Here is a 27033-nt window from a genome sequence, read left to right on the forward strand (position 1 = left end):
GCGCGGTGCTGCTCTGCTTTCCCAGGACACTAGATGTCCTTCCTACTCCAGCAAAGGGCTGCAGGCACCCAGCCAGGAATGGGCCGCAGAGCACCCCGTCAGCCCGGCACGGCGGGCTGGGGGCTGCCGGAGCAGACCACCCTCCTCTCCCCCCAACCCAGGCCCCGGCAGCGAGGGGCTGCCGGCGGCGCTGGTCGCGCCCGCGCTGCCGTGAGCCGGCACGGAGCAGGCAGCGGGACTGGGCAACCCTGATGTTGTTGGTCTTTGAGGCTGGATAAAAGGCTGGGAAGTCACCCGGGGAGCTGAGAGCGGCAGAAAGAGCCCCTGCCTCCCCGCCGAGGGACACCCTGGGGTTGGGGTGAGGTGTCCCATGCGCCATCACGGCCAGGAGCCGGCACAGCAGCGCAGGACCAGCTGCGGCACCCCGTGCTCCTCTCCGTTCCTCTCCCGCAGCGGTGAGGTCTGGCCACCTCCTCCAGCACCCACAGCTCTGCCCACGCAGGGTGGCCGGGAACAAGCCCTCCGCCCCTTCCCTCCAAAGGCCGGAGGCCAGGAACCTTGCCCCGGGGAGCTGGGATTTAACCTCCGCAGGCTACGGCTTGGCCCGGCTGCGTCCTTTAGTCCCACTGCACTGAGGGGCCCTGACCCCATCCACCCCCGAGGCAGCAGCGTCCCAGCAGAGATTAAGCGAACCACATCTAGAAGATTATTTGCACCAAAAGATGCTCTGGGAACATCCAGCTGTGCCCAGGCGGGCACAGCGGGGCCGAGCAGAGGGGCCTGCCTGGCCGGCGCCGCAGCAGGGGAGCACCGAGCCTTGGCACTGCTCACACAAGCAGCTGAAAGCGCTTCCCCACGCAGCCTGGGTAACGGGCTCGGCATAAAAGGGTCCTGCTGGCGGGGTGTCAGCGCGGGCGAGATCAAAGAGCAGCCTCCCGCACGGCTCCGGAGCGGAGACGCTCGCTCGGGGCTCTGGCTGAGCATCAGCGCGTGGGTGGCCAGCGGCACCGCCCCGGCCTCGAGGAGACGGTGGAATAACCGGCAGGACGGGCTGGTGTGCCCGCACCGCGCCGACGGCACGCAGCGTCGCAGCTGCCTGGCTGGCGCGCGGAGCGGGGCACAAGGCAGAGTCTGTCACTCGGTTCCCGGTGGCAGGGCGGCCCCAGGGGACACAGCGGGAGATGCCGCGCCGGCCCCGGCCCCTCACCTTTGGCGTTTTCGCGGTAGGCTGTTGTTCTTGATCAGCAGCGACTTGATGTGCTCGGCCAGGAGGTCGTCGTGTTTGATGCACCAGTGCCGCAGGATGCTGGTGGTGAACTGGTCGTCGGGGTGGCAGGGCCGGCTCAGCACCATCTTCACCATCTCCTCGCTGGGCCTGCGGCAAACGGGGAAGGGCACGTGAGGGGGAAGGCCGAGCGGTTCGTACCCGGTCGGCTGGGGTCCCCCCTGCAGCCACTGCCGCCCACTTGAGCCTGATGGGAGGCTTCAGACCTGGACGTTACCAGGCTGCGGAGCTGCCGTGCCGCGAGGGACCTGGCACAGGAGCCCCGGCACAGCTTAGACGCGACCAAGCTTCCCCAGACACCGCTGGGGACCCGCACGCTCTTTGGCAGCCCCAGCAGCGTTGGCTCCCAGGCTCAGGGGATGACGGGCAGTGTTCAGACTCCTCTGCTTCCCTGAGATCGCTGGCAAGCAATCCTCCTGGGGACTAGCCGCCACCAAGCTCACCCAGTCGTGCCAGCCCCACTCCCTCCCCGCCGTGGGAAAAGCGCTGCTGCACGCTGGCGGCCCGAGCTCGCCCCTGCGCTCTCCGTCATCACGGGCTTTTCACTAACGCAATTTAGAGCTGGGATTAGATTAGCCACCCTCATGCGCTGCGTTAATGAAAACAAATAAAGTGCTCTTCACTCAGAGTGGATGCGGCCAATCCACCCGAGCAGGCAGAGACAGCGCGGATCAATGCCAAGGCAGCTCTAATGCTGTGCCCCGGGGGGCAGGTGACAGCCTGCTCTCCGTTAATGGGCTCCAGGATGCGCAAGGTGAAAGACAAAACAGCCCATCGGCACTCGGCAAACGGTGCTCCCCACGCTGCGGCACGGCAGGGAGCTGCTGCCTTTCGGAAGGGTGCTACCGCTGGGGTCTCGTCACACGTGTCCACCCTACTTCGTCCCCACGGGCTCCAGGGAAGGACTCGCACCCAAAGTGAGCTGGGGAGTGCCAGCAAGAGGGGCTTTCCCCACACCTCGCTTCTCAAACAGCCCAAGCCGGAGCGGGTGGCATCCCCTTGTCCCCACCACGCTGACAGTGCTCAGGAAAGCCACCAGCCGCAGCGTGCCCCACAAGCCCACAGCCACAGGACCCTCTGCGGAGTGCTGCACAGCCCTGTGCTCGGCGGCACTCACTTCTCTCGCCTCAGCTGCAGCAGCAGGCAGGATAACGCCTCAGGGTGCTCTGCAAAGGAAGGAACATCCTCAGCACAGGAGCTCGTGGCCGCCGTGGCCCAGCGCCGTGCCTCTCCCGAGCAGGGGAAAGCTCACCTTTGTACTTGAGGTGCTGCAGGATCGGGATGATGGTCTCCAGAGGAATGCTGTGTGCGAGGAAGAGCTGCCAGGTGCAGTACTGCTCAAAGGTCTCCCAGTCCAGGCTTTGAACTAGGGTGAAGCACAGGATGGTGAGGGGAGCTGCACAGCACCCGGAGGAAGGGCAGGGACCTGCCAGAGCCACCGCGGGCAGCTCTGCCACAGCCCCTCTGCGAGGTTCAGCTGCGCTCAGGGCCGGCGCTGCTCCCGCCTGGCGTTATACCCACCCCTCCAGCCCAGAGCAGGGCACGGAGAGGGGCACGGTGCCTCAAACCCTGCTGCGTGTCGGGGTTCGCGCCGTGCCAGGGCAGCTGCGTGAGCAGCACGGGCAGCCCCACGCGTGCCGAGGCCGAGCAGGGGCTCCGGGACCTGGCAGGTGGCACCGGCGCAGGCTCTGCCAGCTGAGGCATGGGTGACAGAGCTGCAAAGTCACTAAAGCAGCTGCTTGGGGCTCAGAGGAAGAGAATTAACGAGGCTCTTTTAATTAATGGGCTTAGACTGCTGCTTGCAGCTTGTGTAACACCAGAGCTGGATCTAGGCAGCCATCGGATCAGGGCGATGGGGCTTCTCTCCGGAACCGCTGGCTCCCACGCACCGAGCTCTCCACGCTGGCTCTGCCCAAAGGGCTGCAGCGATGGCCAGCTCTGACTGCTGGGCAGGAGCCACGGGGCACACACGGGCAAAACGCAGCATTGGCTGGGCACTGAAAGGGCTTTTCCGCTGTGTGACAGCCAGCAGCTTGCACAGATGTGAGCCGAAGTGCAATTAAAAAGTGACGAGAGGAACTGGGTCACCCACTGGTGATCCTGGGGGAAAGGCAAGGAATGCTGCGAGGGACAGATCACAGGCACCAGCCTTTCCCTACGCAGTGGCGAAGGGCACCGTGGCCCTGGCAAAGGGCTGGGTGTCCATCCGAGAGGCTTACTCTGTTAGTTCAGGGCGGTCTAAGGGCCAGACTAAACAGCAACGAGGGCCTTTTTGCTCTTGGGGTGTCACAGTCAACAGAAAACAAAGGGAAATGCCGGTTCTAACTTTTCTGACCACCCTTTTGCCAGCACGTCCCAGCTGCCCTCACCCCTGCTGCACTGGGAGAAGAGGTTACAGCCGTCCCCAGGAAGGCCTGGCCTCCAGCACCGCCGTATCAGCTGCTGCGCAGCAGGGAACAGCCGACTGCGCAGCACTGGCCACGGGTGTGCACCAGGACAAGTTCACGTCCCCGGAGACGCAGCAGCTGGGACCACGCGGAGAGGCTGCAGAGCTGGGGGAGATTTTAGGACTTTCCTCTTTCTCATTTTGTATTTTTTTCCTCTGCCCGGGCAGGCTGCAGATGCACAGAGCCCTGGATTACACTTTGCCTGGCACCACGGAGAGCCAGGGCTCCCAAGCCATCGTACAGCCAGCCGGGTAAAACCCATTAGAGCGCACAGCTTGGATCACACAGCTAAACTGAACAATCCAGTTTAGGGCAGTGATCCTTTAAGCAGCGGCAATAATACCATGAGGAAATCCAGACCTCGGCATAACATGGCCAGCCCAAGAGCCTCTCTCGGACGCTGCGTGAGCAGCCAGCTTCTGCAGGGCTCCTCCTATGGCGGCGTGGCCAGGGACTACAGCCCTCCCGATCAGAAAGGGCAAAGCTGTGGTGAAGGCTGCAGCCTTCTCCCTTTCCAGGGACTTGGGGTCTCTCTGCAAAACGGGGGCCCAAAGGGCAGGAAGGGTTGGGGCTGCCCAGGAACCTCTCCGCTTTCACTCCCGCCCTCTCCGAGATGCGCTCGGGCCTGCAGGAGTGCTACTCACTCAGGATGTTCAGCACCGAGTCTTTCCGAAACATGACGAGGTTCCCCATCATCACGTGGCACACCAGCTCCTGCAACTGGGCGGCAGAGAAAACGGGGTTAGCGGGATGCCCAGGCTCTGCAGAAGCCCTCTGATGTGGGGGAGCACTGGGCAGGTCCGGAGAGCAAGCAGGGAAGCTGTTGCTCTGCCAACATCAGCCATCTCCGCAAGAGCAGGGATCCAGCGGGGAGTCCCAGAAACCCCGTGGGCTGCAGGTGGCTCATAAATCAGAGCTGGGTTAAGCAGCTCCAGGGAGAGGCAGCTGTTGTGAGGGACCAGCAGAGGCAAAGAAGTAATGAGAGGTTAATGGTTTCACACATCAACACCCAGGCTGGAGAGCAAGCAACACGCAGGACAGACAGCAGATCCCCGCAGGCTGGGCCAGGGCGGGTGGGATGGTGTCGCCTTGTTGGGAGAGCTCGGCTGCTGCACAAGCGCTGGGGACCTGCTCCTTGTGCTCCAGGCGCTCTCAGACCCAGGCTTTTGCCAACGGATGCGCAAAGCCCACCTGAGGGCTGGCAGCAGGGAGGGGTTGGCAGCCTGCTGGGAAAGCTCAGACAACCCCAGACCTCTCTGCTCGGGGCCCCGGACCGTCCCTGGTCTGCGGGACAGGAGCTGACACTACCCAGACGCGTGGTGCTTCCTGCACTGACTCACCCCTTTCATCCCTGGGAGAGGTGGAAGCAGAGGCAGGGGGACGGGACGCACGGGGAGCCGGCCCGGGCTGCACTGGAGCCGGGACGGGAGCTGGGGAGCACCGTTCCCCGCTCCTGCGGTGACAGGCTCAGCTATAGAGCACGTCTCAGCTCTCATCTGCCTTCCTCCCTGCTCCTTGGCCTCTGGGTCCAAGCCACCACAGCCTGCCCGGGCGCAGGGTGCTGGAAGCACGCAGAGCCCGAGGGCAGGGTGAGCTGCCCGGGCTCTGCCCCACGGCTCTGCTCGCAGACCCCACGTGTGCCGGGCACGGGGGCCACGCAGCCAGAGCATCGTGGGGAAACAGATGAAGAATAACAGGAAGGAACGAAGGAATTGGAGAAGGGAGGGGAGAGGAAACGCTACGGGCCTCTGCTGAGAAAAACAAAACCTTTGCATTTCAGCATGGGGCAGAGCCCGGGAGCAGAGGAGTAAGAGCAGGGCTGAGCTGGAGGGGCCAGGGCATCATGACTCAAACCTTTCCTGTACCCAACTTCGGCTCCAGCCTGCCAAGCAAAACTTGCTGGCGAGGCGTTCTGGCCCCTGCGCAGCTGGGAAAAGCACGACTGGCCAGGAATGGTGTATAAATAGGGCGAGTTAAAGGGTTATCAGCAGATCACGCTCCAGACGAGCCTAGACAGCAGAAACACGCAGTACAGCATTCTTGCCGGTGCCCACCTCCCCGCCCCCAGCTTTCGCCGTGACTATTTTTGGGTTGCTCACAGCAACTCAGAGTGACCACGGGGAAAGGTTCCTTCCAGGAGGGTCTAACGAGGGCTTGGCCTTCCGCTTGTTAGCCTGCTGAGCCTGGAGTGGGTCTCCCACCAGGATGGGAAGAGCTGGGCGCGAGGAGGACTAAACGAGGAGAGCACTGCCCTGCACGCCCCGCGGATGGGCCGCTGCAGGTTTAAACCGCCTGGGAGCGGAGGAGACAAGTGCTGCCGCTTCAGGAACGTGCTGCCTCCCGCCCCAGACACCGGTCCCCTCCTTACCTGGAATGAGTCTATGACAGCTACAATCATGTTCAGCAGCTCGCCGCTTCGTAGGGTCTCGTCTGGGAACTGGAAGAGTACAAAAGCAAGGCAGGGCTCAGGAAAGGACACGAGGGAGAGGCCAGTCAAAAGCTCCTATCCCCAGAGCTGAGGCAAAACTCCTCCTCGGTTCAGGCTCAGACACACACACACGTTCCTCCTTGCAAGGGGCAGCATCGCCCTGCCTGACCTGGCGGCTCCCCGAGGCCTGGACCAGAACCAGCACCGCTTCCTAAACGCAACGGGGGAAGTGGCTGTGAGCAGGAAAAGGAGCCAAGAAAGCGCGGGAGGGTTGACAGGCTGCTTTCTGTACGCAGCCCGGAGCAGGCAGGTTTATTCGCTGCTCGAGCAGGCCAAGGGCTGCAAAGCAGCGCACCGGCAGGCTGCTGCGAGTGAGCGCCCAGCGCATCTGTGAGATGCAGCTGACATCAACCATCTGGAGCGAGCGGAGCTGCGCAAGGAGTGAGGCTGCTTTGACTGCGGGTGGCAGAAGTCAGCCAGATCAGAGTGGTGAAAATTCCCCATTTTTCCCTATCCTTGCTAGCTTTGCTCGCCATTCCAGGGCCTCATGCGTTACGTAGCACTGCAAGGAAATAAAAAAAATCAACACACGGGGCAAAAGGCCAGGAAAACTGGCGGCAGTGAGCTATGGCTGCACCGTTCGGATCTGTCTGTCCAGACAGGCTGCTCTCAGGACATTCTGCCTGACTCGAGCTGGTCGCTACGCCCACGGGGGCAGCAACAGTCTGACCCCGCTTTGGGGAGGGAGGCTGTTCAATCCAAAGGGCCAGGGAGGGGATCCAGCTGCTGCTCTACGCCAGGATCCCCCCCGGAGCGCGCACCACGCTGCTGCGTGGTACAGTACCTGCTCTTGCGCAGATTTTTCTCCCCTCCCCAGGCTGTTTCTCTGCCCCTTTCCCCACAGAAGCCCCCGGGAAGCGCTCTTGAGGAGTGGGGCTGGACGGCCTCAACGCCCAGCAGATGTTCCTGCTGAACCAGCCAGAAAGGAGGGAGGAGTGGGGCCAGCTCATTCCTCCCAGGGAATGAGAAAGTACACGCAGAACCGTGACCCCTCCGTCTATTCAGAGTGCGTGATGTTACTTTCCCTCTCTCCAACCCCCAGCACCGCTCCCTGAAGCCGGGGGATCGCTGGATGCTTGTTGGAAGCAGCCTCCACCCTGCAACCATTTCAAATAAAAGGTTGCAGCCTGCACAGGGCTGCAAGAGGGCTCGACAGCATCGCGGCAGCAGGAAGGTAGCAGCAGCTCTGTCCAAGACCCAGGCAGGCTGCGTGAACTGGGACCGAGCTGTTGACCTATCTGGTGCAGATGCCTGGCTCCCCGTTCCAAATGTGCTCTCTAAGTCCAGCTGGCTCCACCTCAGCACCGAGCACTGAAAGCAATAAAACCTTTCACTAAACCCAAGGGTTTGGAGCAGGCAGCAGAACTCGTTCTGAGCGCTGCCTCCCCCAGACTTTGACACGTCTGCTCGGAGCCTTCACCTGCTGCTTTCCAGAAGAAAAGCAGCGGAGAGCAAAACCTCTTTAACCAGGGAGCGCAGACAGCACTGCGCTGGGAGCCAAGCACGTGCATGAGATGAATCGGGACAGCCATCCCCAGAGCGCATCAGGCTTTAACGGGGCTGGAGCAGGTAGGATGAGCGCTGAACATCGATCTCGACTGCAGCACACTGACCCCATTAAGCTGGGCTGAGGGGTGGATGGAAACCGTGTTGTGCTCAGCCTGACAGAACTGTTTCTAGGCTTTATGGCTTCTCTGCTGCAGTTTAACAGGCTTGAAGCTCAGAAGCAAACCAGCCCAGCCCTGAGCCTGCCCGCAGGAAGGTGAGGGGATGCCCTGTGCGTCTGAACCAGGGTTCCTGGAGCCTGGCAGGGGTCTTACCTCTGTGTAAATGGAGGGGGTGAGGTAGCAGAGCAGCCGTACATCATCTTCCTGGCAGGCCTTCATGTCCATCATCAGACACGTGTGCAGGTCCCCCAGCTGCGTGGCCTGGGCGAAGGACTCGTACAGGTTCATCTTCCCCGCTGCAGCTTTGCTAGAAGGAGACATGCCCAGGTGAGAGAGGAGCCTGCCAGCCCCGTCCCTGCCGCAGCGAGGGCTGGAGTGGTGGTGGCGCGACACTGAGCTGTCTCTTGGAGGCAGTGCGAGCCAAGCTGAAGCTTGGATGCATCCCCGCAATCCCCACTGGCCTACCTGGCTTTTAAATAGTACAGGAGGTGGTAGCCGATCTTGGGTTGCTTCTGATAGAGCTCTGACAGGAGATCCAGCAGCAGTGAGAAACCGCTATTATCCTCCTGCATCTGGCAGAGGTTCCTTGGGGAGGGAACACAAGGAGACAGCTATGTTACACGGGATACCATGCACGAGCTTCTCCGCTGATGATGAGGACCAGCAGCTTGCAGGGAAACCCAGCTCCCAGTACCAGGCGGTCCTGGCCACTCGCTCTCTGGACTGGACACAGGGGCCACCTCTCCCACCCCTGCTGCAGAGGACGGCGGGATGTGCAGCAACAAAGGGGTCAGGACCAAGCACTCTTCAGTTACCCAGGGATCCCAGGCTTCCACAAATGACCAAATGAGCTGTGATCTTTCCTGTCTTTTAACTCTTTCTCCTAAACAAAACGTAAGGCAGGCAGAACAAAGCAATAAACTCTTCTGATTCTGGGATCAGCCCTGGGGTAAGCAGGGACATGGCACAATTAGACCCACTGGGTTCACCCATGGTGGTGGTCAGGAAGCAAACAAAAAAAGCCCTAACTAGGTTACTGAAAAATTTCAGAACAGACATACCTAAATATTAGGTAGAGAGGCTTCCCCACCGACTCCTCCAGAGACCTGTGGGACAAACGCAATAGTCAGAGCTCTACAGGCACCCACTCTGTGTTTCCCCAGCAATGGCAGGGAACAAGCCCTGGACCTTGCTCGCTGTGGTTCCCGGGCCATCAAGTGCTAGCCCTAGCTACTGAGGAGACAGGAACGGTCCTGCTGATAGAACTCAGCAGCTCTTACTCTGAGCCCTATTCCAACAAAATCCCAGAGGAAGACTCTACGGTGCTGGTTTGTGCAAGTACAGAAGGACAGATGGAGTATTTAGGACCCTGTGTGCCCTGGTCCAACCATCAGAAGCCACCAGAGCATCACCTAAACTGCGCTCTGACACAAGGACCTGTGGCGGCAGGTTCTCCCTGCACTTCTGGGGAGGAGGAAGATGGTCTCTTTTGAGCCCTGGATACGACAACTGTTGATCAGCTCCACACTGACCGCTTGTGAACCCTGGATTCCTTCATAGGGGAAGCTGCTGGCTTCAGCACAGCCTTCTGAAAGCGGTGAATGTTTTACTGGGACAAGCCCAAGCCCCAGTGTGAAAGGATGAGACACAAAAAAAAAAAAAATAGATCCTTACTCCTCCGTGATTTCTTCTGGCAAAACCTCACCACGGAAGTGAGCCTTAAATAGCTCCTGGAGGCAGGATGCGAGCACTGAGAGCTGCTCCGAGTCGAAGTCCTCCTGGTAGAGAGAAAGGAAGGAATGAGAGGAGAAAGCACAAGCTCAAACCCTGCCTGCCCGGCACAGGTACAGCTGGAAGGGACACAGCATAGTCACTGCTGTGGGGAACGGACCCCAAGCTGCTCCAGAGCCATTTTGCTGCTACATTGCAGCACCAGGAGCTGGTCATCAGCAAGACAAGCCCCTAATTGATGTCCAGCTCTGAAGCACTTCACAGTCACTGTGGTCCACTTATCCTCTAATGGCTAGTAATTCACTGAGCTCCGCTCTCCCTCTGCAAAGGGCTAACAGGGACCGAAGGCACTTGGCAACGAGGACTTACACCCTGACAAGCCCTTTCCCAGTGCTCCCACAGAGGGGAGAAGCAGCTCTCCTATGCTAAAAGGCCACTTGACTCTGAAGGGAGCTGATTAGAGGCAGGGGATGCAACCTCCCTTGAACACTCAGCTCCTGGAAAACATCCGCAGCTCTTCTGCTGGGCAGGGCTCGCCTGAGCACGAAGCCCAGGGCCAAAAGCAGGGGAGCATTCCAGATGCACAGCGCAGGCAGAAGCCCCCAGAAGCTCTGCAGACACTATAGCAGCCATGCAGGGTCAAAACGTGAGCGTGCCTCACCCAGCGTCCCATCTGAGAGCAACTACGGGGACGTTTAGGCACGGGGTATAAGGAAACGGAGCACGGACGGAGCGATCTTCCCCTGCTAGACCCTTCCAGCAAGCAGCAGCTTGGGGCTGTGTTTAACAACCACGGATAGAGCTGCACAGTGCCATTTTGAACTCCTTTAGGATTCGAGCGTCCTCAGGGAGTCCCTCCTTCAGTCGCAGCTCTCGGGGCAGAGCCAGGCAGGCTGGGAGCTGCCCAGCCCACGCCACCCCAGCTGCTCTGGTTTTACAGTTAGGCAGCAGCGCTGCTCCCCGGGTCTGTGCCGTTACCTCCAGGACTTGATCCACGATTTCCTGCATGACCTCACACTGAGCTTCCGTATCGCTGGAGCACAAAAACAAGAGGAAATCCAAGTTACATAGGAAGATACCGAGAGCAGGGACAAGGGGGCTTTGTGCTGAGCTGGCTCTGCTCGGGAGCCCCCCAGGACCTGAGAGTGGGGGAGGCTCTGCTTTGTGCTGTGCCAGGCTTAGAGGAAGGCACGGCGCAGAAGCACACACTGCGGAGACACAGCCCCAGAATAACGCGTTGCACTGCTGCAGCACTCGCTTACAGAAGTGCCCGAGGTTGTCTGCAGCAAGACAAACAAATTAAATGACTAAAAGCATAAGATTAAATGCACTTAAAACCATAAAGACATAAATTACGTTAAATCAGTCTACTGTGCTGAGGTCTGCAAAACAAGAGCTTATTTTAACCTTCAGTAGATGGAGTTAATTCCAAGGTCACTGAAAACCAGGAGCGGAGGTGGGGAAGTCCAGAGACCACAGGTACATCTCTGTTCAAAGTGAACGTGTCCCATGCAGAGACGTACTGAAACCCCCAGGCAGCAACAGCCCCAAAGGCCTGCGCAGCCTCCCCTCATCATTCCGACAGCAGAGAAGGACGAAACTCAGAGCCTTTTGCCTTCCTGTCACTGATTCAAAGAAATTGCTGTTGCGTTCTGGTCTGAGCCTGTTCAAGGACAAATTACAAGGCACCCAGCATCTTTCAAAGCCACCTGAACGCTTCCTGCAGAAACTGCGCAGGAGGACCTCTCTGTGTTAAAGGGAGACAAGCCACAAGATTGCATTAGCTTTGAGAGAAGGGCTCTGGAGCAAGCAGCATTGTACAACAGGACTAAAAGGTCTTGTGTGTCGTTGCCCTGAAGAGATCAACACGAAATGTAACCTGACCAAAAGATACCAACCTTCCCTTCTGCAGCTGCAGGACTTTATCCTTCAGTGACTCATCCAGCTGGTCCAGGAATGGCGTGATATCAACAGGCTCCTCCACAATGGTTTCTTTGATCGGATGAAACCTGAACTCCCTCTTCTTCCCTGCAACAAAGAAAGCAACAGTGGAATAGTCTGTTTTCCCAAGCAGCTACATCTAAGAAGTACCAGAGGCAATCTGTCCCAGCAGCGGGAGTTGCGTAGGGCTGCGGGGGCGGCTGCCAGCCCAGGACAGCAGCGAGCCCCCAGCGTGCAGCCCAGCCTCAGATCTTGCTTTCACCCTTTAGAGCTGTGTCCAGGTCACAGCAAGAAGGTGGGATGGGATCTGAACAAAAGGGGCGTCCAGAACTGTGGTTCCCGTTCAGTCCAGTTTCCAAACCTGATGCTTCGCCCATCCTTCAACATGCTCAACAAACGTAGCGAGCTCGCAAGCCTCTCTCCACCCGAGGCATGAACGCTTGTGTTCAGGACTCTGGGACTAAGATATCCCAACTGCTTTTCCACACCCTCATCCTCCAGGCTCATTCCAGGCCACAAAAACAAACTGTAGCAGAGTCCAGAAGCACCAGGGCCAAGGCAGAAGCGCTCGCAAAGAAGCTGCCGCTAAGGGATGGGACAGGGTGGCCGATCCCCTCTGCAAAAATCCTCTCTGCACATGGCTTCCGAGCCTGTGTCCCTCTCAGGGGCCCCAAGCAGCCGGCAGGGCTCGACGGGATGACTGAAGACAGTGCTACAGCACAGTGTCACATTCTCTCCCCCATCCTGGGGCTGTGGCCCCTGCCCACTGCAGGGCTAGCCCTCCAGCATGGCAGGAAGCCCACAAGAGTCCCACCACCAAGGAACAGCTTGAGATGCCTCTAGCTCCAGAGAGTGAGCAGAGAGGATTCTGGCCTTATGCAGGCTTGTCAGCCCCACGGCTTCGAGAGGGAGCGAGCGTAATGAAAACCGTGTGGTTGAGCAATTAAGAGGCCTGAGCCTCATTAGCAGCTGCCTGAGAACAGAGACGCCCTGTTCCCAAACAAACCATTCGGCATGGCATCTGCCACAGGGATTCCCAACCAGGCAGTGCAGAGGGGCTTGAGACTAGTCACACATCTAGAGAGGACACATGGGTGGAGAAAGCGCTACGTTCGAACAGTCTAAGCTTTAGGGAATAACCAGGCAAGGAGATGAAGCCCAAGAGCCTTTTCCTTTGAGCGCAGACCTGTATGGGATCTGCCGAGGCTGGCTGTCAGGGCCTGGGAAGCAGGAGAGCATTGGCCTCAACACCCTCTCTTGCAGAAGGAAACCTGGATCTCAAGAAGGGGGTCTGCCTCGAGTCCAGCAATTCCCGCTGCTCATGGGAAAGGGGCTTTGAGGGAACTGTGCTTACAGCTGGTTGTCTGGGGATCCTCCATCACGAAGGGAAGGTGCCCGCTAGCCAGCGGGGAAACACCGTCCGGCGCAGAGGCAGACGGCAGCTATTCACACTGCGGCGATGCAGAAGTACTTGAGAGCATCGGCGCCCAGCTGACTGCACTCCTCACCTTTGCTGTTCAAGTCGTCTTCGTCGTCACTGAACGCGGCCTCGGCGTTGTCATAGCAACTGTCATCCTTTTCTGACATATGATTGTCCATCTCCATGGAAACGGGTTCCTCAATTTTGACTGCAAGAACGTAGGCAAAGGGGTCAGAGCAGACAGTGAGGTTACGATGGCTCCTCGCAGAGCCGAGTGGCAGGGCAGGCTCTGCCTACGAGTCACCTCTGCCGATAAACAGGCTCTGGCAAGGAGATGAAAGTGTTTTGAAAAGGGAAGAAAGAGTCTGGGCAAGCGGCGGACCCTGGAAAACTCAAGCTGGGGAAGGACGCTCCCATTTAACCATCCCTACCCGGTGTGGCAGGACCGGGTTATTCTCCACCTAAGCTACCCAGCAGCCTTCGTGCTTCGTCCCTCACCCAGGCCAAGAGCAGAGCCCGAGCCCCTGAGCAGAGCAAGAGCTTTGCCAGCTCGGTGAGGCCGAGAAGCTTGGGGCAGCGGGGTTTGTTGGTTAGGTGGGTCCCAGCCAGAGCAGCTGATGGAACAGGAAAACCAGACGGGCTTAGAGACACAGTCCTTCAGCAGATCTGGCAAAGCAGCAGCACTCTCCTGTTAAATACAGGTTAGAAATGCTTGCTTTTTGTTTAACCTAATTATGTTCATCAATTAGCCTACAGAGAAGAAAGGCTAAGTAGCCCCTACGGAGCAGGGAGAGAAACGGGTAGCGTGCATCTTTAGCGCACAGCAGGGCTAAGATGAAGGGAGACCACAACCATCCATAAATACGAGCACCCAGAGCCCTCCTCTCCCCGGAGTCCCGGTCCGACCCTCTGAACGGCTGCTATGGCTGCAGGAGAGCCGGGAAAAGCCCCATTCCTGGGAAGGCAGCACTGGCCACAGCCTCCCTCCGCCACGCGCCCTGCTCCCTACCTTCGATGGGGGGCGAGGGCGAACTGCAGAACTCTGGGAATTTCTCCCTCAACATGGCGCGGAGCTCTTTGTCCAGCTTGGGGTTGTCAAAGAGAGGAGCCAGATGTCTGTGTAGGGGTAGGAAGGGAAAGGGATGAGAAAGAGCCAGGATGCGGTGCCCTGCTGTGTAGCTTCACCTCGGTGGACAAGCAAGGGGATCTCCGCCCTCACGCCAGGGCTTTGGCTTGCATTACAGACCGCAAGCTACGAGGTCCCACCTTCCCCCCTGCAGCTCAGCTGGGGTTCCCTCACTTTGCCGGTGTCACCAGAAGGCACGTGGGAAGGGGAGAAGAGGTTTTACCTCCCGAGAGGGGAAGGTGGCTGAGGCAGAAGCTGTCTGCAGGCTGGAGCACCATGAGCAAGGCTGCTCCATTCAGCTCGGGGACAGAAAGGGCTGGGGTCATTTCTGTTCATCGGAAGCAGAGCGGCTATAGCTTTCCTAACCCACGCACTCCCTCGCTTCAAGGAACAGCTCTCAGGACAAGCCTCAGCACCATGAAGACACAACTATGGCTTCTTCCAAGGTTCACACACAATACAAATCCCTTCCGCAGCTCTTACAGGGCCCGAAGGTCATTTTGACTAGGCTGGCGAGACCCAGGAAAACTGGTACACAGCAGTCGTATAAATGTAGTAAAATTCAGAGCGGTCTTACGCAAGGACTCGCTTCTCCACAATGTGGGTGAGAGAGTTGAACACGCCTTGCCGGACGTGGGCCTCCAGTGGGGGGTAGAAGTTGGGAATGATCTGAAAACGGGAGAACGACCACGTTAGTGCCATGAACTCTTCTGCCTACCATCGGGCCTGCGTCAGCTGGCAGGACACAGGCAGGACCAGCTAAGGCCATCGGTCAGCTTCTTGGGTCACCCTCGACTCAAGCACCAGCCGGCAGCATCTCCCAGGGATGAGAAAAACACACAGATGTGCCTCAGGAGCTGTGAGAAGCCCTGGGGCTTGCCAGGGCAACGCTCCAAGCTACAGGAGCAGGGGGAATACAAGAAGGGCACCCTAAACAATATTCAGCTCTGTCTACACGCAGTCCTTGGCTTCTGGAGGGAGCAAGAGGACTCCTCCCTGAAATCTGGGTCATCCCGGGAACCTTCCACCCAGTTCCTCTGCCAGAAGCCAGCAGCTGCTCTTGGACTCGGGCAACCCGGGGACGGGAGCACACAGAGTGTGCTGGTGGGAGGAAGGAAAGCGATGCAACTCGCAGCTCTTCCAGCGCTCATGCCACGGAAAGAGCCCGCTTCCAGGAAACACCGTCAGCCCTCCCTGGGACCAAACTACTGGAATTGGCAACTGGTGGCACTGCTTTTCCCAGGGGCAGGACCAGCTCTGCTCCCTGCCCGAGGAGGGCTGTCCTTTGAAAGGGAGAGGATGGGTCTGACTTGGCCCCTGCTGCAGTGAGATTCTGTTTGCCCTCAGGGAACGACACTGGGCCAAGCATTTCGTTAGGTACTAAAGGCAACAATTCAGAAGCTTTTTTCCTACTAATGCTCATCCTTCTGGAAGGATTTCTTTGCAGACTTGGGAAGCCTTACATGTGTTCCTGCAGTGGCATTCCCATTAATGAATGACACATGGGCCCAACGCTCCGACCTCCAGGAACGGCCCTGGATTTATCAAGAGGCCGCGAGGGCTCACCAAAGCCTCTGGTGGCTGGTTTTAAGAGGCGAATAATTTGGCTGAGCGTCCGCAGCAGTGTGCCTGACTGTGCTCTTGGCAGATCAGCAAGGAGAAAATCCCTCCTTAATTTAGCATAGGTAAGGGGAGGTTAAAAGGGCTGCCAGCAGATACTGAGCTACTCTACAGGCTATTTCGCAATCAAGAGGCTCAGGGCAGAACAGACCAGATGATGCACTGAAGAATGTGGAAAAAAAAGAAGGGTGAACAGCTTTTTTGTTTTGGTTGGGTTTTTTTTTTTTTGACTCTGAAGAATGGGCAGCGAGATGACACTATTTTGCTGCTCCAGTATCACTGGCTCTAGGGATTAATGAAATTCCCTTCCTGCGCGATGGAGAGGCAACGGGCCTTTGCGCTGAAACTGTCTGAGGAGTGAAGACATCTGTCTGGCCTGAGCCTGCGTTACCGTTCCTGCCCTTCGTGACCGGTCAGCACAGAGCAAGGGGCGGCCCGCAGGGAGCAGGCTGCGCAGCTCACCACTTGACTGCTCCCAGCTTCTGTCTTGGCAGAGAAGGAAAAGCACTGACCTACGCCAACATGCTGCACCAGCGATGGGCGGTGGGGAGCGCTCAGAGGAGGGCACGGCTGCAGGGCCCGACTGCAATCCCTAAGGGAGCACCTCTCGGCCAGCGCACTTCCACTCCTCTGCACCACGGACAAGCGTACGAGGCTAAAACAAGCCCCCGAGGCTGACACAGCGACCAGCTCTCTTTGGAGCGTGAACTCTGCACAGCTGGCCGCTGCAAGCAGATGAGAGTGCGGCTGTTTCCCTTTACACTGTCTTCTGTCGACACTCCTGAGGAGTCTCTGTCCCACTGGTGGCAGAGGGACTGCTCGGACCCCAGCAGTTGCTTTCACAGCCCTCATCACTCAACCTCCATCATGCAACTCCTTTGGCAAGCCACGTAATTCCCCAGAGAGCGAGGGGCAGCTCACCCGGCACATGAAATCCAGCAGCGTGGCGGTGATGGCAGGGTGAGGCTTCATGGAGTGATGCATCACCAGAATGGCAGGCTCTGGAAGGAGAGAGCAGGGAGCCCTGTGCTGAGAGCCCCAGAGATGCCCATACCCCCCGTGTCCCCCCATTCCTGCAGACCCAGCCTTCTGCCCCTGGGGCACAGAGGGAACCCCTTCTTTTGGCTTGTACACACCCTTGCCCTCATCCAGCTCCTAAACAACACTTAGACTCCAAACCCTGGCCAGAGCCAGCTTCCCTGCAGGCAGGAGCTCCCAGCAATGCCCCCGGCTGTGTCAGTCCTTGCTCATGTGCCCTGAGCCCCTGGACAGCCCTGCGGTCAGGCAGCCTGCCTGCCCACCGGGAGGGACGCTCTGGGGCCAGCCACCGACCTCGAGGAAGACGCTTGCTGCTACCACAGACAGGAAAGCCACAATTCAAAGTGGCTCCATCAGAGCAGCTCTCCTGCAAGCCAGCAAATCCCAGGAGTTCAGTGCAGGGGAGGGAACTGATGCCCTTGGGAGATAATCTGTTGGGCTTTCCCCACCAGATCCCCCTACCTCTACCAGCTCTGGAAGGCATTAAGCCCTTCTTCGACCTTTGCCCATTCTGAGAAAGACTCCCCGTGGAGTACCTATATTCATGATGCTGTCCTTCTCAGGGTTGAAGAAGAGCCAGTCATAGAATAGGGCCAGTTTGGCATTTGAAGCAGCAACGTTGGACTAGAGAAGAAAAAAAAAAAAGAAAAATACAAATTGGCTGATGAATACGGTGCTGACCCCCCCGTCCCCTCTGCACGCCCGACGTGCCGGGCCCTGCTGCTGCGAGGCGGGGACTGGCGATGCTCTTCCCACCAGCAGGATAGGGCAGAGCTGGGAAAACCCCCCGCGGCGCCTGCTGCTGCTGCGCAGGCGTGAGTTTTCAGAGAGGGTGGAAAATTCTTGAGCAAACCCGCCTGCTTTGAAAGCGGCTCCAGCCAGGGCAGCAGGCAGAGCCGCAGAGGCCAAGGCAGCCCCAAGACTGGGAGACACAAGCCACGTGCTCTGCAAAGCGCAGCCTGGCTATAATCCTGAATTGTGTATAATTGGGCCCCGCACATCCCTTGGCGTTATCTGCTACACGTTCACGGGCACAGCAACAGCCCTTTCCTCGGTAGCTTCTGCTCTGACAAGTGCTGCAGACCTCGGTCCTGGGTGGGACAAGGGATGAGAGGCCGAGCAGAGAGAGTGGAAGCCAATGAGGCTGTAACGAGGCATCTTGTTGCACGTGCTCTCGCACCCCACCGGGACAGGAGAGGCCCCACGCCTTGCAGACGGGCCATAAACATAAAGTAGAAACAAAGGGCACGACAAGCTGAAAGTGAGATGGTGAGGTTTATGCTGGGAAAGCAGATCCCAAAGGATCCAACATGCAGCAGAGCCAAGACTAAAATCCAGAGCACAGAACAGAGGCTGATGTCCTAACCCCTGCTCTGCAACGCCCTCCCTCAGCCCAGCCAGCAAATACCTAATCCCAACCTCCCCCAGCAGCTTCCAGCATCAGCAGGTTACCCCCTTCCCTGCAAGGGAAGAGATCCCAGGGGATTACGTGAGCCACTTTTGGGTCCGGCCCTTGCAACTCACCGTGCAGGTGGTGAGCAGCCACCCAATGATGGCCCAGCGTGGCAGGATGTCGGAGCTGAGCACCTCATTGGAGGGGTGGACCACGCCACAGATGTAACGTATGAGGTCGCAGCGCAGGGACTGGCTGTCTGGGGTGGACAGGTACTGCCGCTGAAACCAGTCCTGGTACCGCTTCTGCTGGCCGAACCGGACCTGAAGGGAAAGGGAAAGACTCAGGTTTTGCTCAAGGCTTGGGGAAAGGCTGCTAGAACCACGGTCTGCCATCCTCCAAGCTGCTTCTCTCGGCAAACTGTGTTTCACACCCTGCTCCCCACCAGCCCCGTGCTGGCAGCGTCTTCAGAGAGACCGAGGAAGCAAAAAGGCCATTGTGCAGCGTTCTCACAGAGGGCCCGTCTCCAGCTGAGCGGACGGGACCACATGCCCCGCGTGTGCGGCACAGCGCAGCCCCTGCGAGCAGCCTCAGCTGGAGAGCGGCTGGGCCGGAGGCAGAGCTCGCTTCCCCCAGCTCTGCCTGGTGTGCGAACACAGATAACAGTTAACCCCGGTGCTGTCACTGCGCAGCTCCTGGCCTCTCTTGAATACGGCTGCTGTTGTCGGAGCTCCGATAACCCACCGCATTGCAGCCATTCAGAGAAAGTGCTTGCCTTGGAAAGCGGCCAGCCAGGAGCAATGTTCCCCTGCAAAGCTGTTTTGTGCCTTTTAATGAATACCAGGGATGTCTCAGGCCCATCTACATCAGCTCCTGCTGGGCAGCCTCTCCTCCTCCTGTCACCATTAGATGCCAGAAGCAACAAATACTCACACCAGTAAAGCTCTGCCCTTTGCCCAGACCGGAGCTCTGCCCTCCCTCCCCGTGCCCAGTGCCAGCGTGGGAACGGGACTGGTGCATCAGGGACTGGGCAGGGACGAGTGCCCTCCTCCCCCACGCTGGCACAGGACCCCCGGCGAGCATGAGGGAATTACCCGTGAGGTCATGAAAAGCAGCTTGGTTTCCATGTCGGGAGTGAGGCGACACGCCAGGAATTTGCGAGAAGTCCTCGACTGGAGGAGCTGCAGGACACCTGGGGAGAGACAGAGAGGTCGGTCTGCGCTCGCACGGCCCCATGGACGGCACAGCACGAACGGGATCCGGGCAGGGATCTACCAACATCCACAGTGAGCTGAGTTCGGAGCATTAAGCTCCATTTCCCCAAGGCTACAGGCAGTGAAAAGGGATCAAGATTTTGGCTGGAAAAGGTCTCCTAAAACATCTCCTGTCTGGAGCAAGCTTTTGTCAGGGATCGCTAATGAGGATGCCAGGAAGGAGAGCCTGGAGAAAAGGAGAGAGGATGCAGAGCAGGGCAAAGATCTGGAGGACAAATGAGAAATTCCAGAGGCCAAGTCCCAAGCCGTAACCAACGCAGCATGTTCCCCATCTCCCACCCCTCGTCCTGGGCACCAAAAAGCAGGGCTGGCATAGAGAGCACCCATCCTGGGCTGTGCCAGCACCTAAGTCCAGTTCCTCCCCTGGAGTAAAGGCACCCAGATGTCACAACAAAGATCAGGCTTAGAAAAACTTGCATCTGCACGTGCACGTAGAGAACGGAGGATGGGAAGGAGAAGGGGAGGCTGCAAAAGCTGCTCTTGTTCCCAGAGAGCTGCACGGGGAGGAATTTACGACCTGAGCCGAGAGGCTTTGCTGCTGCTTGACAAGACCTGAAGGATTTACAGGGCAGCCGGCTCTGACGCAGACAGGCAGGCGCCAGGGACGCTGCGCACTCGAGGTGCGCTTCGTGCTCTCGCCGTTTGGAAGTCGTCCTTCTGCCGCGCAGCCGGAGGGTCACACCTGGGGGACGGCTGGAGGAGGGAAGCTTCAAAGCAGAAAGAACAGATGCCAGCTCCCGCGGAGCTCAGAGAAAGGGTGGAGCGAGCTGCGCATCGGGGGAAGAGAGCCACAAAAGCACCTTGCTTGTTAAGAGCTCCCAGCTGCTGAGAGGGAGGGATGGGTCCTGCACCCGGAGCCACCCCCTGCTGCGGTTTTCCCCTCATGCTCGGTGCTGCTGAGCTCTGGCCTCGGTCGCAGGAGCGTGGAGCTCAGCACGACTGACTCGGATCGGAGGTTACAGAGTGATACAAACCCGAGAGCACGGGGACCGGCAGCTGCTAGAGATAACAGCCACCTTGCTGAGCAATTATTACAGCTCTCAACAGCAGGCAAGAGGGCAAAGAAGTAGTCATGACCAACTGCAGGGGAAATTATTTTGGGGAGGGGACCTTCCAGGCGCCACGCAAGCAAGTACGAATGAGGGCACCCCTGGACAGATCAGCTTCTGCTCGGATTCCTCTCCCTGGCCCCCGGAGCCAACTGCGGGGTCCTCTGCGGGACAGGGAGGAGTGACAAACCCGGAGCGGGCTGCGGGTGCGCTGCCAGACACAGCCCACCTCTCCCTGCCGCCCCGAGGGCTGCCCGGCCGCCTGCGCTGGGGCGTCCCCCGGGGATGTGTAGGACCTCTGCCTGCTCCAGCGCTCCGCAGCTGTAACGGCAAGGAGAAACACGCTCGTGTGTGCGTGCACTTACCCAGGTGTCATCTCACCTCTACGAACCATCGGGCAACACCACGGGCCACTGGTTGTGGTGTCAAACAGAAGACAAAGGGAACCGAAGGAGAAAGGGCAAAACCCACGGGGAATTTGCTAGTTGTCAGAAGAGAATGAGTCAGGAGCACAGATGTTAGCCCCAATTTAGGCATTGTTTTGCTGGGTCATTGGGCTAAAATTGGCAGCAAACCAGGAAATATCCCTGAGCAGCTGCCCCTACCGGTGTGGGAAGCAAGTGAAGCTAGAGGGATGTTTTTTAGGTGCCCCAGGATGCTCCAAGCATGGGCATGAAAGCTCTCAGCTGGGAAGATCCAGACAGAGCTAAGAAATGCTTCTAGTGAAGGTACAGCTGCAGGAAGAGGCAGGGCTGAGCCCTGGAAATGTGAAATGTGAGCCTTCCTTAGGTGTAGGGCTAAGACGCCTCCGCAAGCCCCGCAGGCTAACCGCTAACCCGGGGAGGGGAACTGGGTCACCGCAGCCCTTCGGCTGGCAAGTCCCAGCAGAGACCCGCAATGACAGGAGGTGCTGGAGATGGAGAAGCAGCCAGAGATCGCAGAGCTTAAGGAGCATTTAATCAAATGATGTGCTGCCAGTTTCCCGGAGCATAATCTGAGATCTTTAAAGTGACATTAACACAGCCCCTGAGAGGAGAACAGGCATCGGGGGCGGGGGGAGAACACTTTAAAGCCCCGTTTCCAAAGACTCACTAGAATTGCTGCAGACAGATAATGATGTGACAGCCCCTAGAGAAGTGAATAATTTATACCAATAAAAATTATAAATAACACTCTCCGTCATGTCTATTTTGACCCAGACTGTGCAGAGAGCTCCACAGCTGAGTGTTCGGCACATCAAGTGTGCAAGGCTACTGGGAGAAACAAAACCCCATATAGAGTGTGTCGGTTGCTGCATCTTCTGGACTTGTTGCTTTAGAGCTATGGAGCTTCATCGGGCTCTTTTCTGGAGAGCCTGAAGGACTCAGACACTTCATGTCTTTGGGCTCCAACGACATCTCAGCTCAATTACAAAAAAAAGCAACAACTACAATTATGAAAGTGTTAAGTCCAGAACAAGCAATACAATTTAATGCCTCTTGTCGTGGCCCAGCTGCGTTCTCGTGGTCTGTCATTACAGTGGCCTGAAGTATCTGTTTTTCAGGATGGTTTAAAGCCCAGATGCCTACCAGGCCTCTGCAGCATTGAAAAAACATGGCAAAAGCTGCCAAGCGCTGGAGCTGACCATGGGAGACCGGTCCAGGCCCTGCCCCTATTCCTAAGCTCCCTGCAGCCAGCAGAAAGCTGCTTTTGGAGGCAACTTCTTCCAGTTAGTGACGAGAGGGGCTCTGGAAGCAGCCACGTGGGCCTTGATGCTGATGGAGGTGGGATCACACAGCGTAATTATAGCTCTCACTGCACGTTCTCCTCTAAGAGAGCATCTGGAAGGAACCCACACACCCAATGTGTTTTGCTTTAGCAGGGCTGTAATAGAGCCTGTCTGCTCTAGCACGGTCCTGAGACCTGGGCCAGGTGGGGTGTGCAGAGTGAAAAACAGCCGCTGTGCAGGATTTTTGCTCCAGATCACCCTGGAATGGGCCAACAGTCACGGCAGCCTTGCCGCAAGGGCATGCGAAGGCAGGAGGGGGTTGCCTGTGGCTAGCGGGGCTCTGGCAGAGGCTCTCCCTGCGTGTGGGCAAAGCAGGACGGAGCTGGCCGCCCCTTCGGCCCCAGCCCTGCCTACCTGTGAACTGCGCGCTGAGGACCTGCGGGTTGTGGATGATGTCCTTCCAGAGCTGCTCAAACTCGGGTATCCTTGCAACGTTTTGCAGCAGCCGCACAAGGTCGCGGCCGATCATGAAGCAGTCCATGAACTGGGGAAAGGAGAGGAAAAATCTCATTTACTGTTTACCTGCTCCTGAGCAGGGGGAAGGGAGAAGGCACTGGGGGGCAGGAGGAGGGGAAGGGAGGAACAGTCAGTCCTTCAACCCTACCGCCAGCTCCAGATGATTCACTCTTTGCACAATATCTACACTCCTGCCCCTGGCAGCCTGCCCCTCTTTTGAAGCTCGCAGGTTCTGAGAGGCAGGGTGACAGGCGGGAAGGTCAGCAGCTATTTTAAAATGTTCTCTCTCTTCTAAAGCAAACAATCGGCCCATAAATCTGACATTTTCTCTCCAGGACTACAGCCAGTCTCTGAAGCTAGGACTTGACACTTGGTCCTTCCCGCCCAGCAAGGAGGAAGGGGAGAGCGGGCAGCACTCAGACCAGCGGGCAGAGCCATCACGTCCCGCAGGGCCAGGACGCCAAGCACGAGGATTTCTGCTGACACCTAGCTTTGGTGGCTTCTCCTGCGTGATATGGACCAGAGTGGCCTGGAGCTGGCTAGCGTGTTCTCGCTAAGCCTGTGAAGACACTGGCTGCCTCCCTAAGGGAGGAACTGATGTTCTTGCAGCTACGGTAAGCCACAAGCGCTGAGGTGCCACAGCAGCAGAAAGAGAATGGTTTCAACCCTCGTGGCCTGAATAAGAGACTGAAACGAGGCAGCACCATCCCGACAGCTGCTCTCCCCTCTCTACAGCCTGGAATCTGTTGGGTGTAAATGGGTTCAAAAGCCATTTGCAGCCTGCAGTGAGAATGAACCACACACCACTGCCCGCACAGCGCAAGCTGGGGGTGACTGAGGAACCAGCCCATCTCACCCTTCCAGCTCCACGAGGAACACAGGGCAACGCCACCGCAGGCAGACACAGGCTCCCCGGAGGGGCAGGTCTCCTTTCCCAGCCACCCCTCGAGTCCCCCGATTTGCTCACCCGTTCACGGAGGAGGGAGATGCAGAAATCCACCTCCTTTTGACGAAGAACCTGGAGCTGAGACGTGCCGTGATGGTCCACGATGAGCCGTAGGTACGTGTACACCGCCATGGCTATCAGGAGGCTGCTTTTCAGTACCCACTCTCTGTAAAGGAGTTAAAAAAAAGAAAGACCTTCAGCCACGTCCGTGAGGGAACCACAGCCAGAAGTGATACAAACGTGGACTCAGGACAGAGGAAAATAAAGCACAAAAGAAACAGCAAGGGCAGGGACTCCAGCCTGTTGTGCCAGCCCGGAGAATGCTCATCCACAGACCATTCCCTGCTCCATTGTGGGTGCTTGCTACGCTTTGGTCCCCCTCCTCCCTGCCCAGGACAGTCCCATCACAGTCCACCATCTGGGTGCTCGCACCCCAGGCTCTCTGGCAGGGTGGCAGACGTGCTCATGTGAAGCACTGGGTGGATTTCCAGGGCCACAGAGATGCTCGCTGCCACAGCAATCTCAGGTGTTTGCAACTGCAAGCAATAAAGTGCTCAGGAGCGAGTGGAGGGAGCAGCTGCCCCGCAGACTTGGCCTTGATGCCAACACCAGCCACCACAGGAGCCTCTTTACTGGTCTCCATAGCCAGAACAGCAGCGAGCAAGAGGCAACGCACCAGGACGAGCTACAAAGGACCTTCCTGTACGATTCAAGCCCCAAATGCTCTCACGCACACTCATGCAAGAGGTGTTTTCATGCTCCCCCACCGCCAGTCTGACAGTGCCAAGTGGATTAATCCAGCAAAATCGGTGGCATCCTGAGCAGCAGGTCACGCAGGGCAGCTGTTAGTGCGACACGGCAGCTCTCGAGCCTGCACTGGGCTGGAAACCGGCTCCCGCAGCACTGGGGGCAGAAGAAGAGCTGCCCCTGCCCTGGCTCGACCAGGCAACGGTGTGTGGGGCAGAAGGAAAAGAGGAGTCACGACTGCTGGGGAGCTGGAAGCACCAAAGGGCAAGAACTGGGGAAAACCAGATGTGCTTAAGATCAAATACTAGGGAGACTTGAGAGAAGGCAGAGCTGGCTGCGTAGAGAGGGTCTGCGGGGGGAGAGACAGCGTGGCCCCGTCGTGGGCACGGCAGGAGTCTGTCCTACCTCGGGGACAGACAGGGTCAGCACAGGGGCTCTATACCCAGGACCGGCTTTCTGGAAGCAGATTTATTTCTCACCCACTGGCTTCGCATGCTGAGCACGGGCAGGAGCTTCAGCCTCGCTCCCTCGGAGCGGCAGAGCCCACCGGCAAAGCGTTTCCATCGGCTGCTCCGCCGCTGTCTCCTGCCTGTGCTGCCCTGCCTGCTCCGTGCGGCAGTGCCCTGTCTGCTGGGTGTGCCGCGTTCTCAACCTCCCTTATCTAAGCACAACAATAAATATTCTTGGTCCATAAAAAGGACCTCGTCAGCTTGGTTATTTGCGCTGGATGCCAAGAACGGGCCAGGCCGGCTCGGTGCCTCCAGCGTGATTGATCACCCACAGCATCCCCCGGCTCGGCGAGCTGTAAATCAGAAGTCCCGGGGAAGTGCCACTGCTGCGCGCAGCGGCTGTAACGCCATGGCCACCTGAAGAGACACCGGCCCAGTGGCAAATGAGTCAGCTGCCCTAAATCACCGGGGGGGGGGGTGAACTGGGGAAGACGTGACAAGTGTTTGTTTTCCCAGGCTCTTCTCCCTGCATCTCGCTGGACGCTCGGAGCAGGTTAATTAGCCGGCTGGGCGGGCTGGCCTGGCGGCACACAGTGCTGAGCGGAGGTTATGTTAGGGAGGATGTGGGAGTAATTAAGGCCGGGATCCCGGGAGGCTGGCAGGTCAGCATCTCCCCCTTTTCCCAGTGAGGGCTGGGCAGAAAATAAAAATGCTGCCAAAGGGGGGCAAAAGCCACCCAGAGCCACAGGATTCATCGACCCGACAGGCAGAGAAAACGAAAACACTCGGAGGAAGCATCGCACTTGTGCCGCCATTAGCAGCAAGAAGCTAAATTAACACCCGTCTTTTGAGAGGCAGCGGACTTGCCTCCTCTCCGAGGCGGGCAGTGCTTGAGAAGCAGCTTTGCTGTAACTGTTTTTAATTAAACCAAGCACTCAACACTCTGAATGTGGCATCAGATCTTCGCATGCGTGGCTTTAATTAAAGCTCTGGCTTTCCCCTAATCAAAGCACATAAATCCCAGCAAAGAGCTGCAGGTTCTCCCTTGGGCTCACTTCCAAATCTCAGCTCTCCTCGTGCTCAGGCAGTTTCTGTGCTGCTACAGTACGTATCACTGACGCTCCAGCAAAACCTTCAACAGGGGCCGAGCCTTTTCCTCTCACATCTGCTCCTCTGACAAACTCCTCTCCTCAAGTGACAAAGCTCAGCTGTTATTTAGTGCGCGGGGCTTTCTCCTGCAGACCCGCGGCCAGGTGTGGCTTTGGATCACCACTGAGAAGCTGCTATTTCTCCCCCAGTCCAGCTGTTTGCAGTTATTGGTTTGCAAGACGAGAGCTGCAACGTGCTTTGGCGAGATGAGGAGCGCTTCCGAGGTGCTCCAAGGCGCAGGGTGGCAGCGGTGATAGCACCAGCACACGGGAAGGCCACATCAAGAGCTGGTAGGGGCTTAAATGTGGCTGGGAACAGAAGGGTTGAGCTCAGCACGAAGGCAACTGAGGCAATATTGCGAAGAACCGAAGGTCAGCCAAGCCCAGACCACCTCAGAGGGTCTCTCCTTCCCCTGCACGGGGCGGCACTAGATGGCACTCGCAGCAGCACGCACCCGCGCAGCTATTCCCGGAATACAAATCACTAGGACTGTTAGCTGCGGCCAAATAAATGCTTTAACAACTTGATTGTTAACCGCAGTAATAAACGATTTTAGGAGAATCGCTGCTATTATAGACAGCGCTCAGTGAAAAGCTATAGGCTATTTAAAAATAATGACTCTGCCCAGCCAAAGGCTGCAGCTAGGAATTCTGCTTATCATCAATTAGCGGCTGCTTTGCCAACAAAGGACAATGCGGAGCCCATAGGACAATACTTCCCAGATGGCTTGTCCACGACAAATTAAAGTTGCAGCCCTGATGAAGCAGGAGCTGTTTAAACACAGGAAGCTTTTTGGGCAATTAACTCTATCCTACTCCTCCAAAAGGAACACCTCCCCCACAGCTCGGGAAACTCAGGAAGAAAATATTCCTGGGACGCTGCTCCCGAGCCACACGTGCTCCTCAGCCACGCAAGGCGATGCCACCCCACTGCCCAGAGGGTGGGCTGACCACGCACCGGGTGCCACACGTTAGGGAACAGCCGTGTCCTCGCACACGGCTCGGGGAGAGGTATCAGCCTGCGCAGACCATCCTACTCG

At 57.9% G+C, this 27033-nt stretch overlaps 1 protein-coding gene across 1 annotated transcript in view; it reads right to left on the bottom strand.

Moving 5' to 3' along the window:
• The window catches only part of INTS3 (integrator complex subunit 3), a 42563-nt gene that overhangs the window by 2305 nt on the left and 13225 nt on the right, over positions 1 to 27033 (bottom strand). Inside the window, exons 7-26 of the mRNA XM_009471404.2 lie at positions 23671 to 23815; positions 22602 to 22731; positions 19251 to 19348; positions 18288 to 18479; positions 17300 to 17387; positions 16647 to 16726; positions 14683 to 14774; positions 13989 to 14095; positions 13068 to 13187; positions 11517 to 11646; positions 10597 to 10651; positions 9562 to 9665; positions 8949 to 8993; positions 8353 to 8472; positions 8041 to 8194; positions 6101 to 6169; positions 4377 to 4452; positions 2538 to 2651; positions 2403 to 2451; positions 1208 to 1375 (exon numbers count right to left, since the gene is read on the bottom strand). Coding sequence (XP_009469679.2) covers positions 1208 to 1375; positions 2403 to 2451; positions 2538 to 2651; positions 4377 to 4452; positions 6101 to 6169; positions 8041 to 8194; positions 8353 to 8472; positions 8949 to 8993; positions 9562 to 9665; positions 10597 to 10651; positions 11517 to 11646; positions 13068 to 13187; positions 13989 to 14095; positions 14683 to 14774; positions 16647 to 16726; positions 17300 to 17387; positions 18288 to 18479; positions 19251 to 19348; positions 22602 to 22731; positions 23671 to 23815 — 2136 coding nt within the window. The remainder of the gene's footprint in view (positions 1 to 1207; positions 1376 to 2402; positions 2452 to 2537; positions 2652 to 4376; positions 4453 to 6100; positions 6170 to 8040; positions 8195 to 8352; positions 8473 to 8948; positions 8994 to 9561; positions 9666 to 10596; positions 10652 to 11516; positions 11647 to 13067; positions 13188 to 13988; positions 14096 to 14682; positions 14775 to 16646; positions 16727 to 17299; positions 17388 to 18287; positions 18480 to 19250; positions 19349 to 22601; positions 22732 to 23670; positions 23816 to 27033) is intronic.

This window comes from Nipponia nippon, unplaced genomic scaffold, assembly GCF_047370975.1.
Source record: "Nipponia nippon isolate SJK-2023a ecotype South Korea unplaced genomic scaffold, ASM4737097v1 scaffold_36, whole genome shotgun sequence".
Classification (NCBI taxonomy): domain Eukaryota; kingdom Metazoa; phylum Chordata; class Aves; order Pelecaniformes; family Threskiornithidae; genus Nipponia; species Nipponia nippon.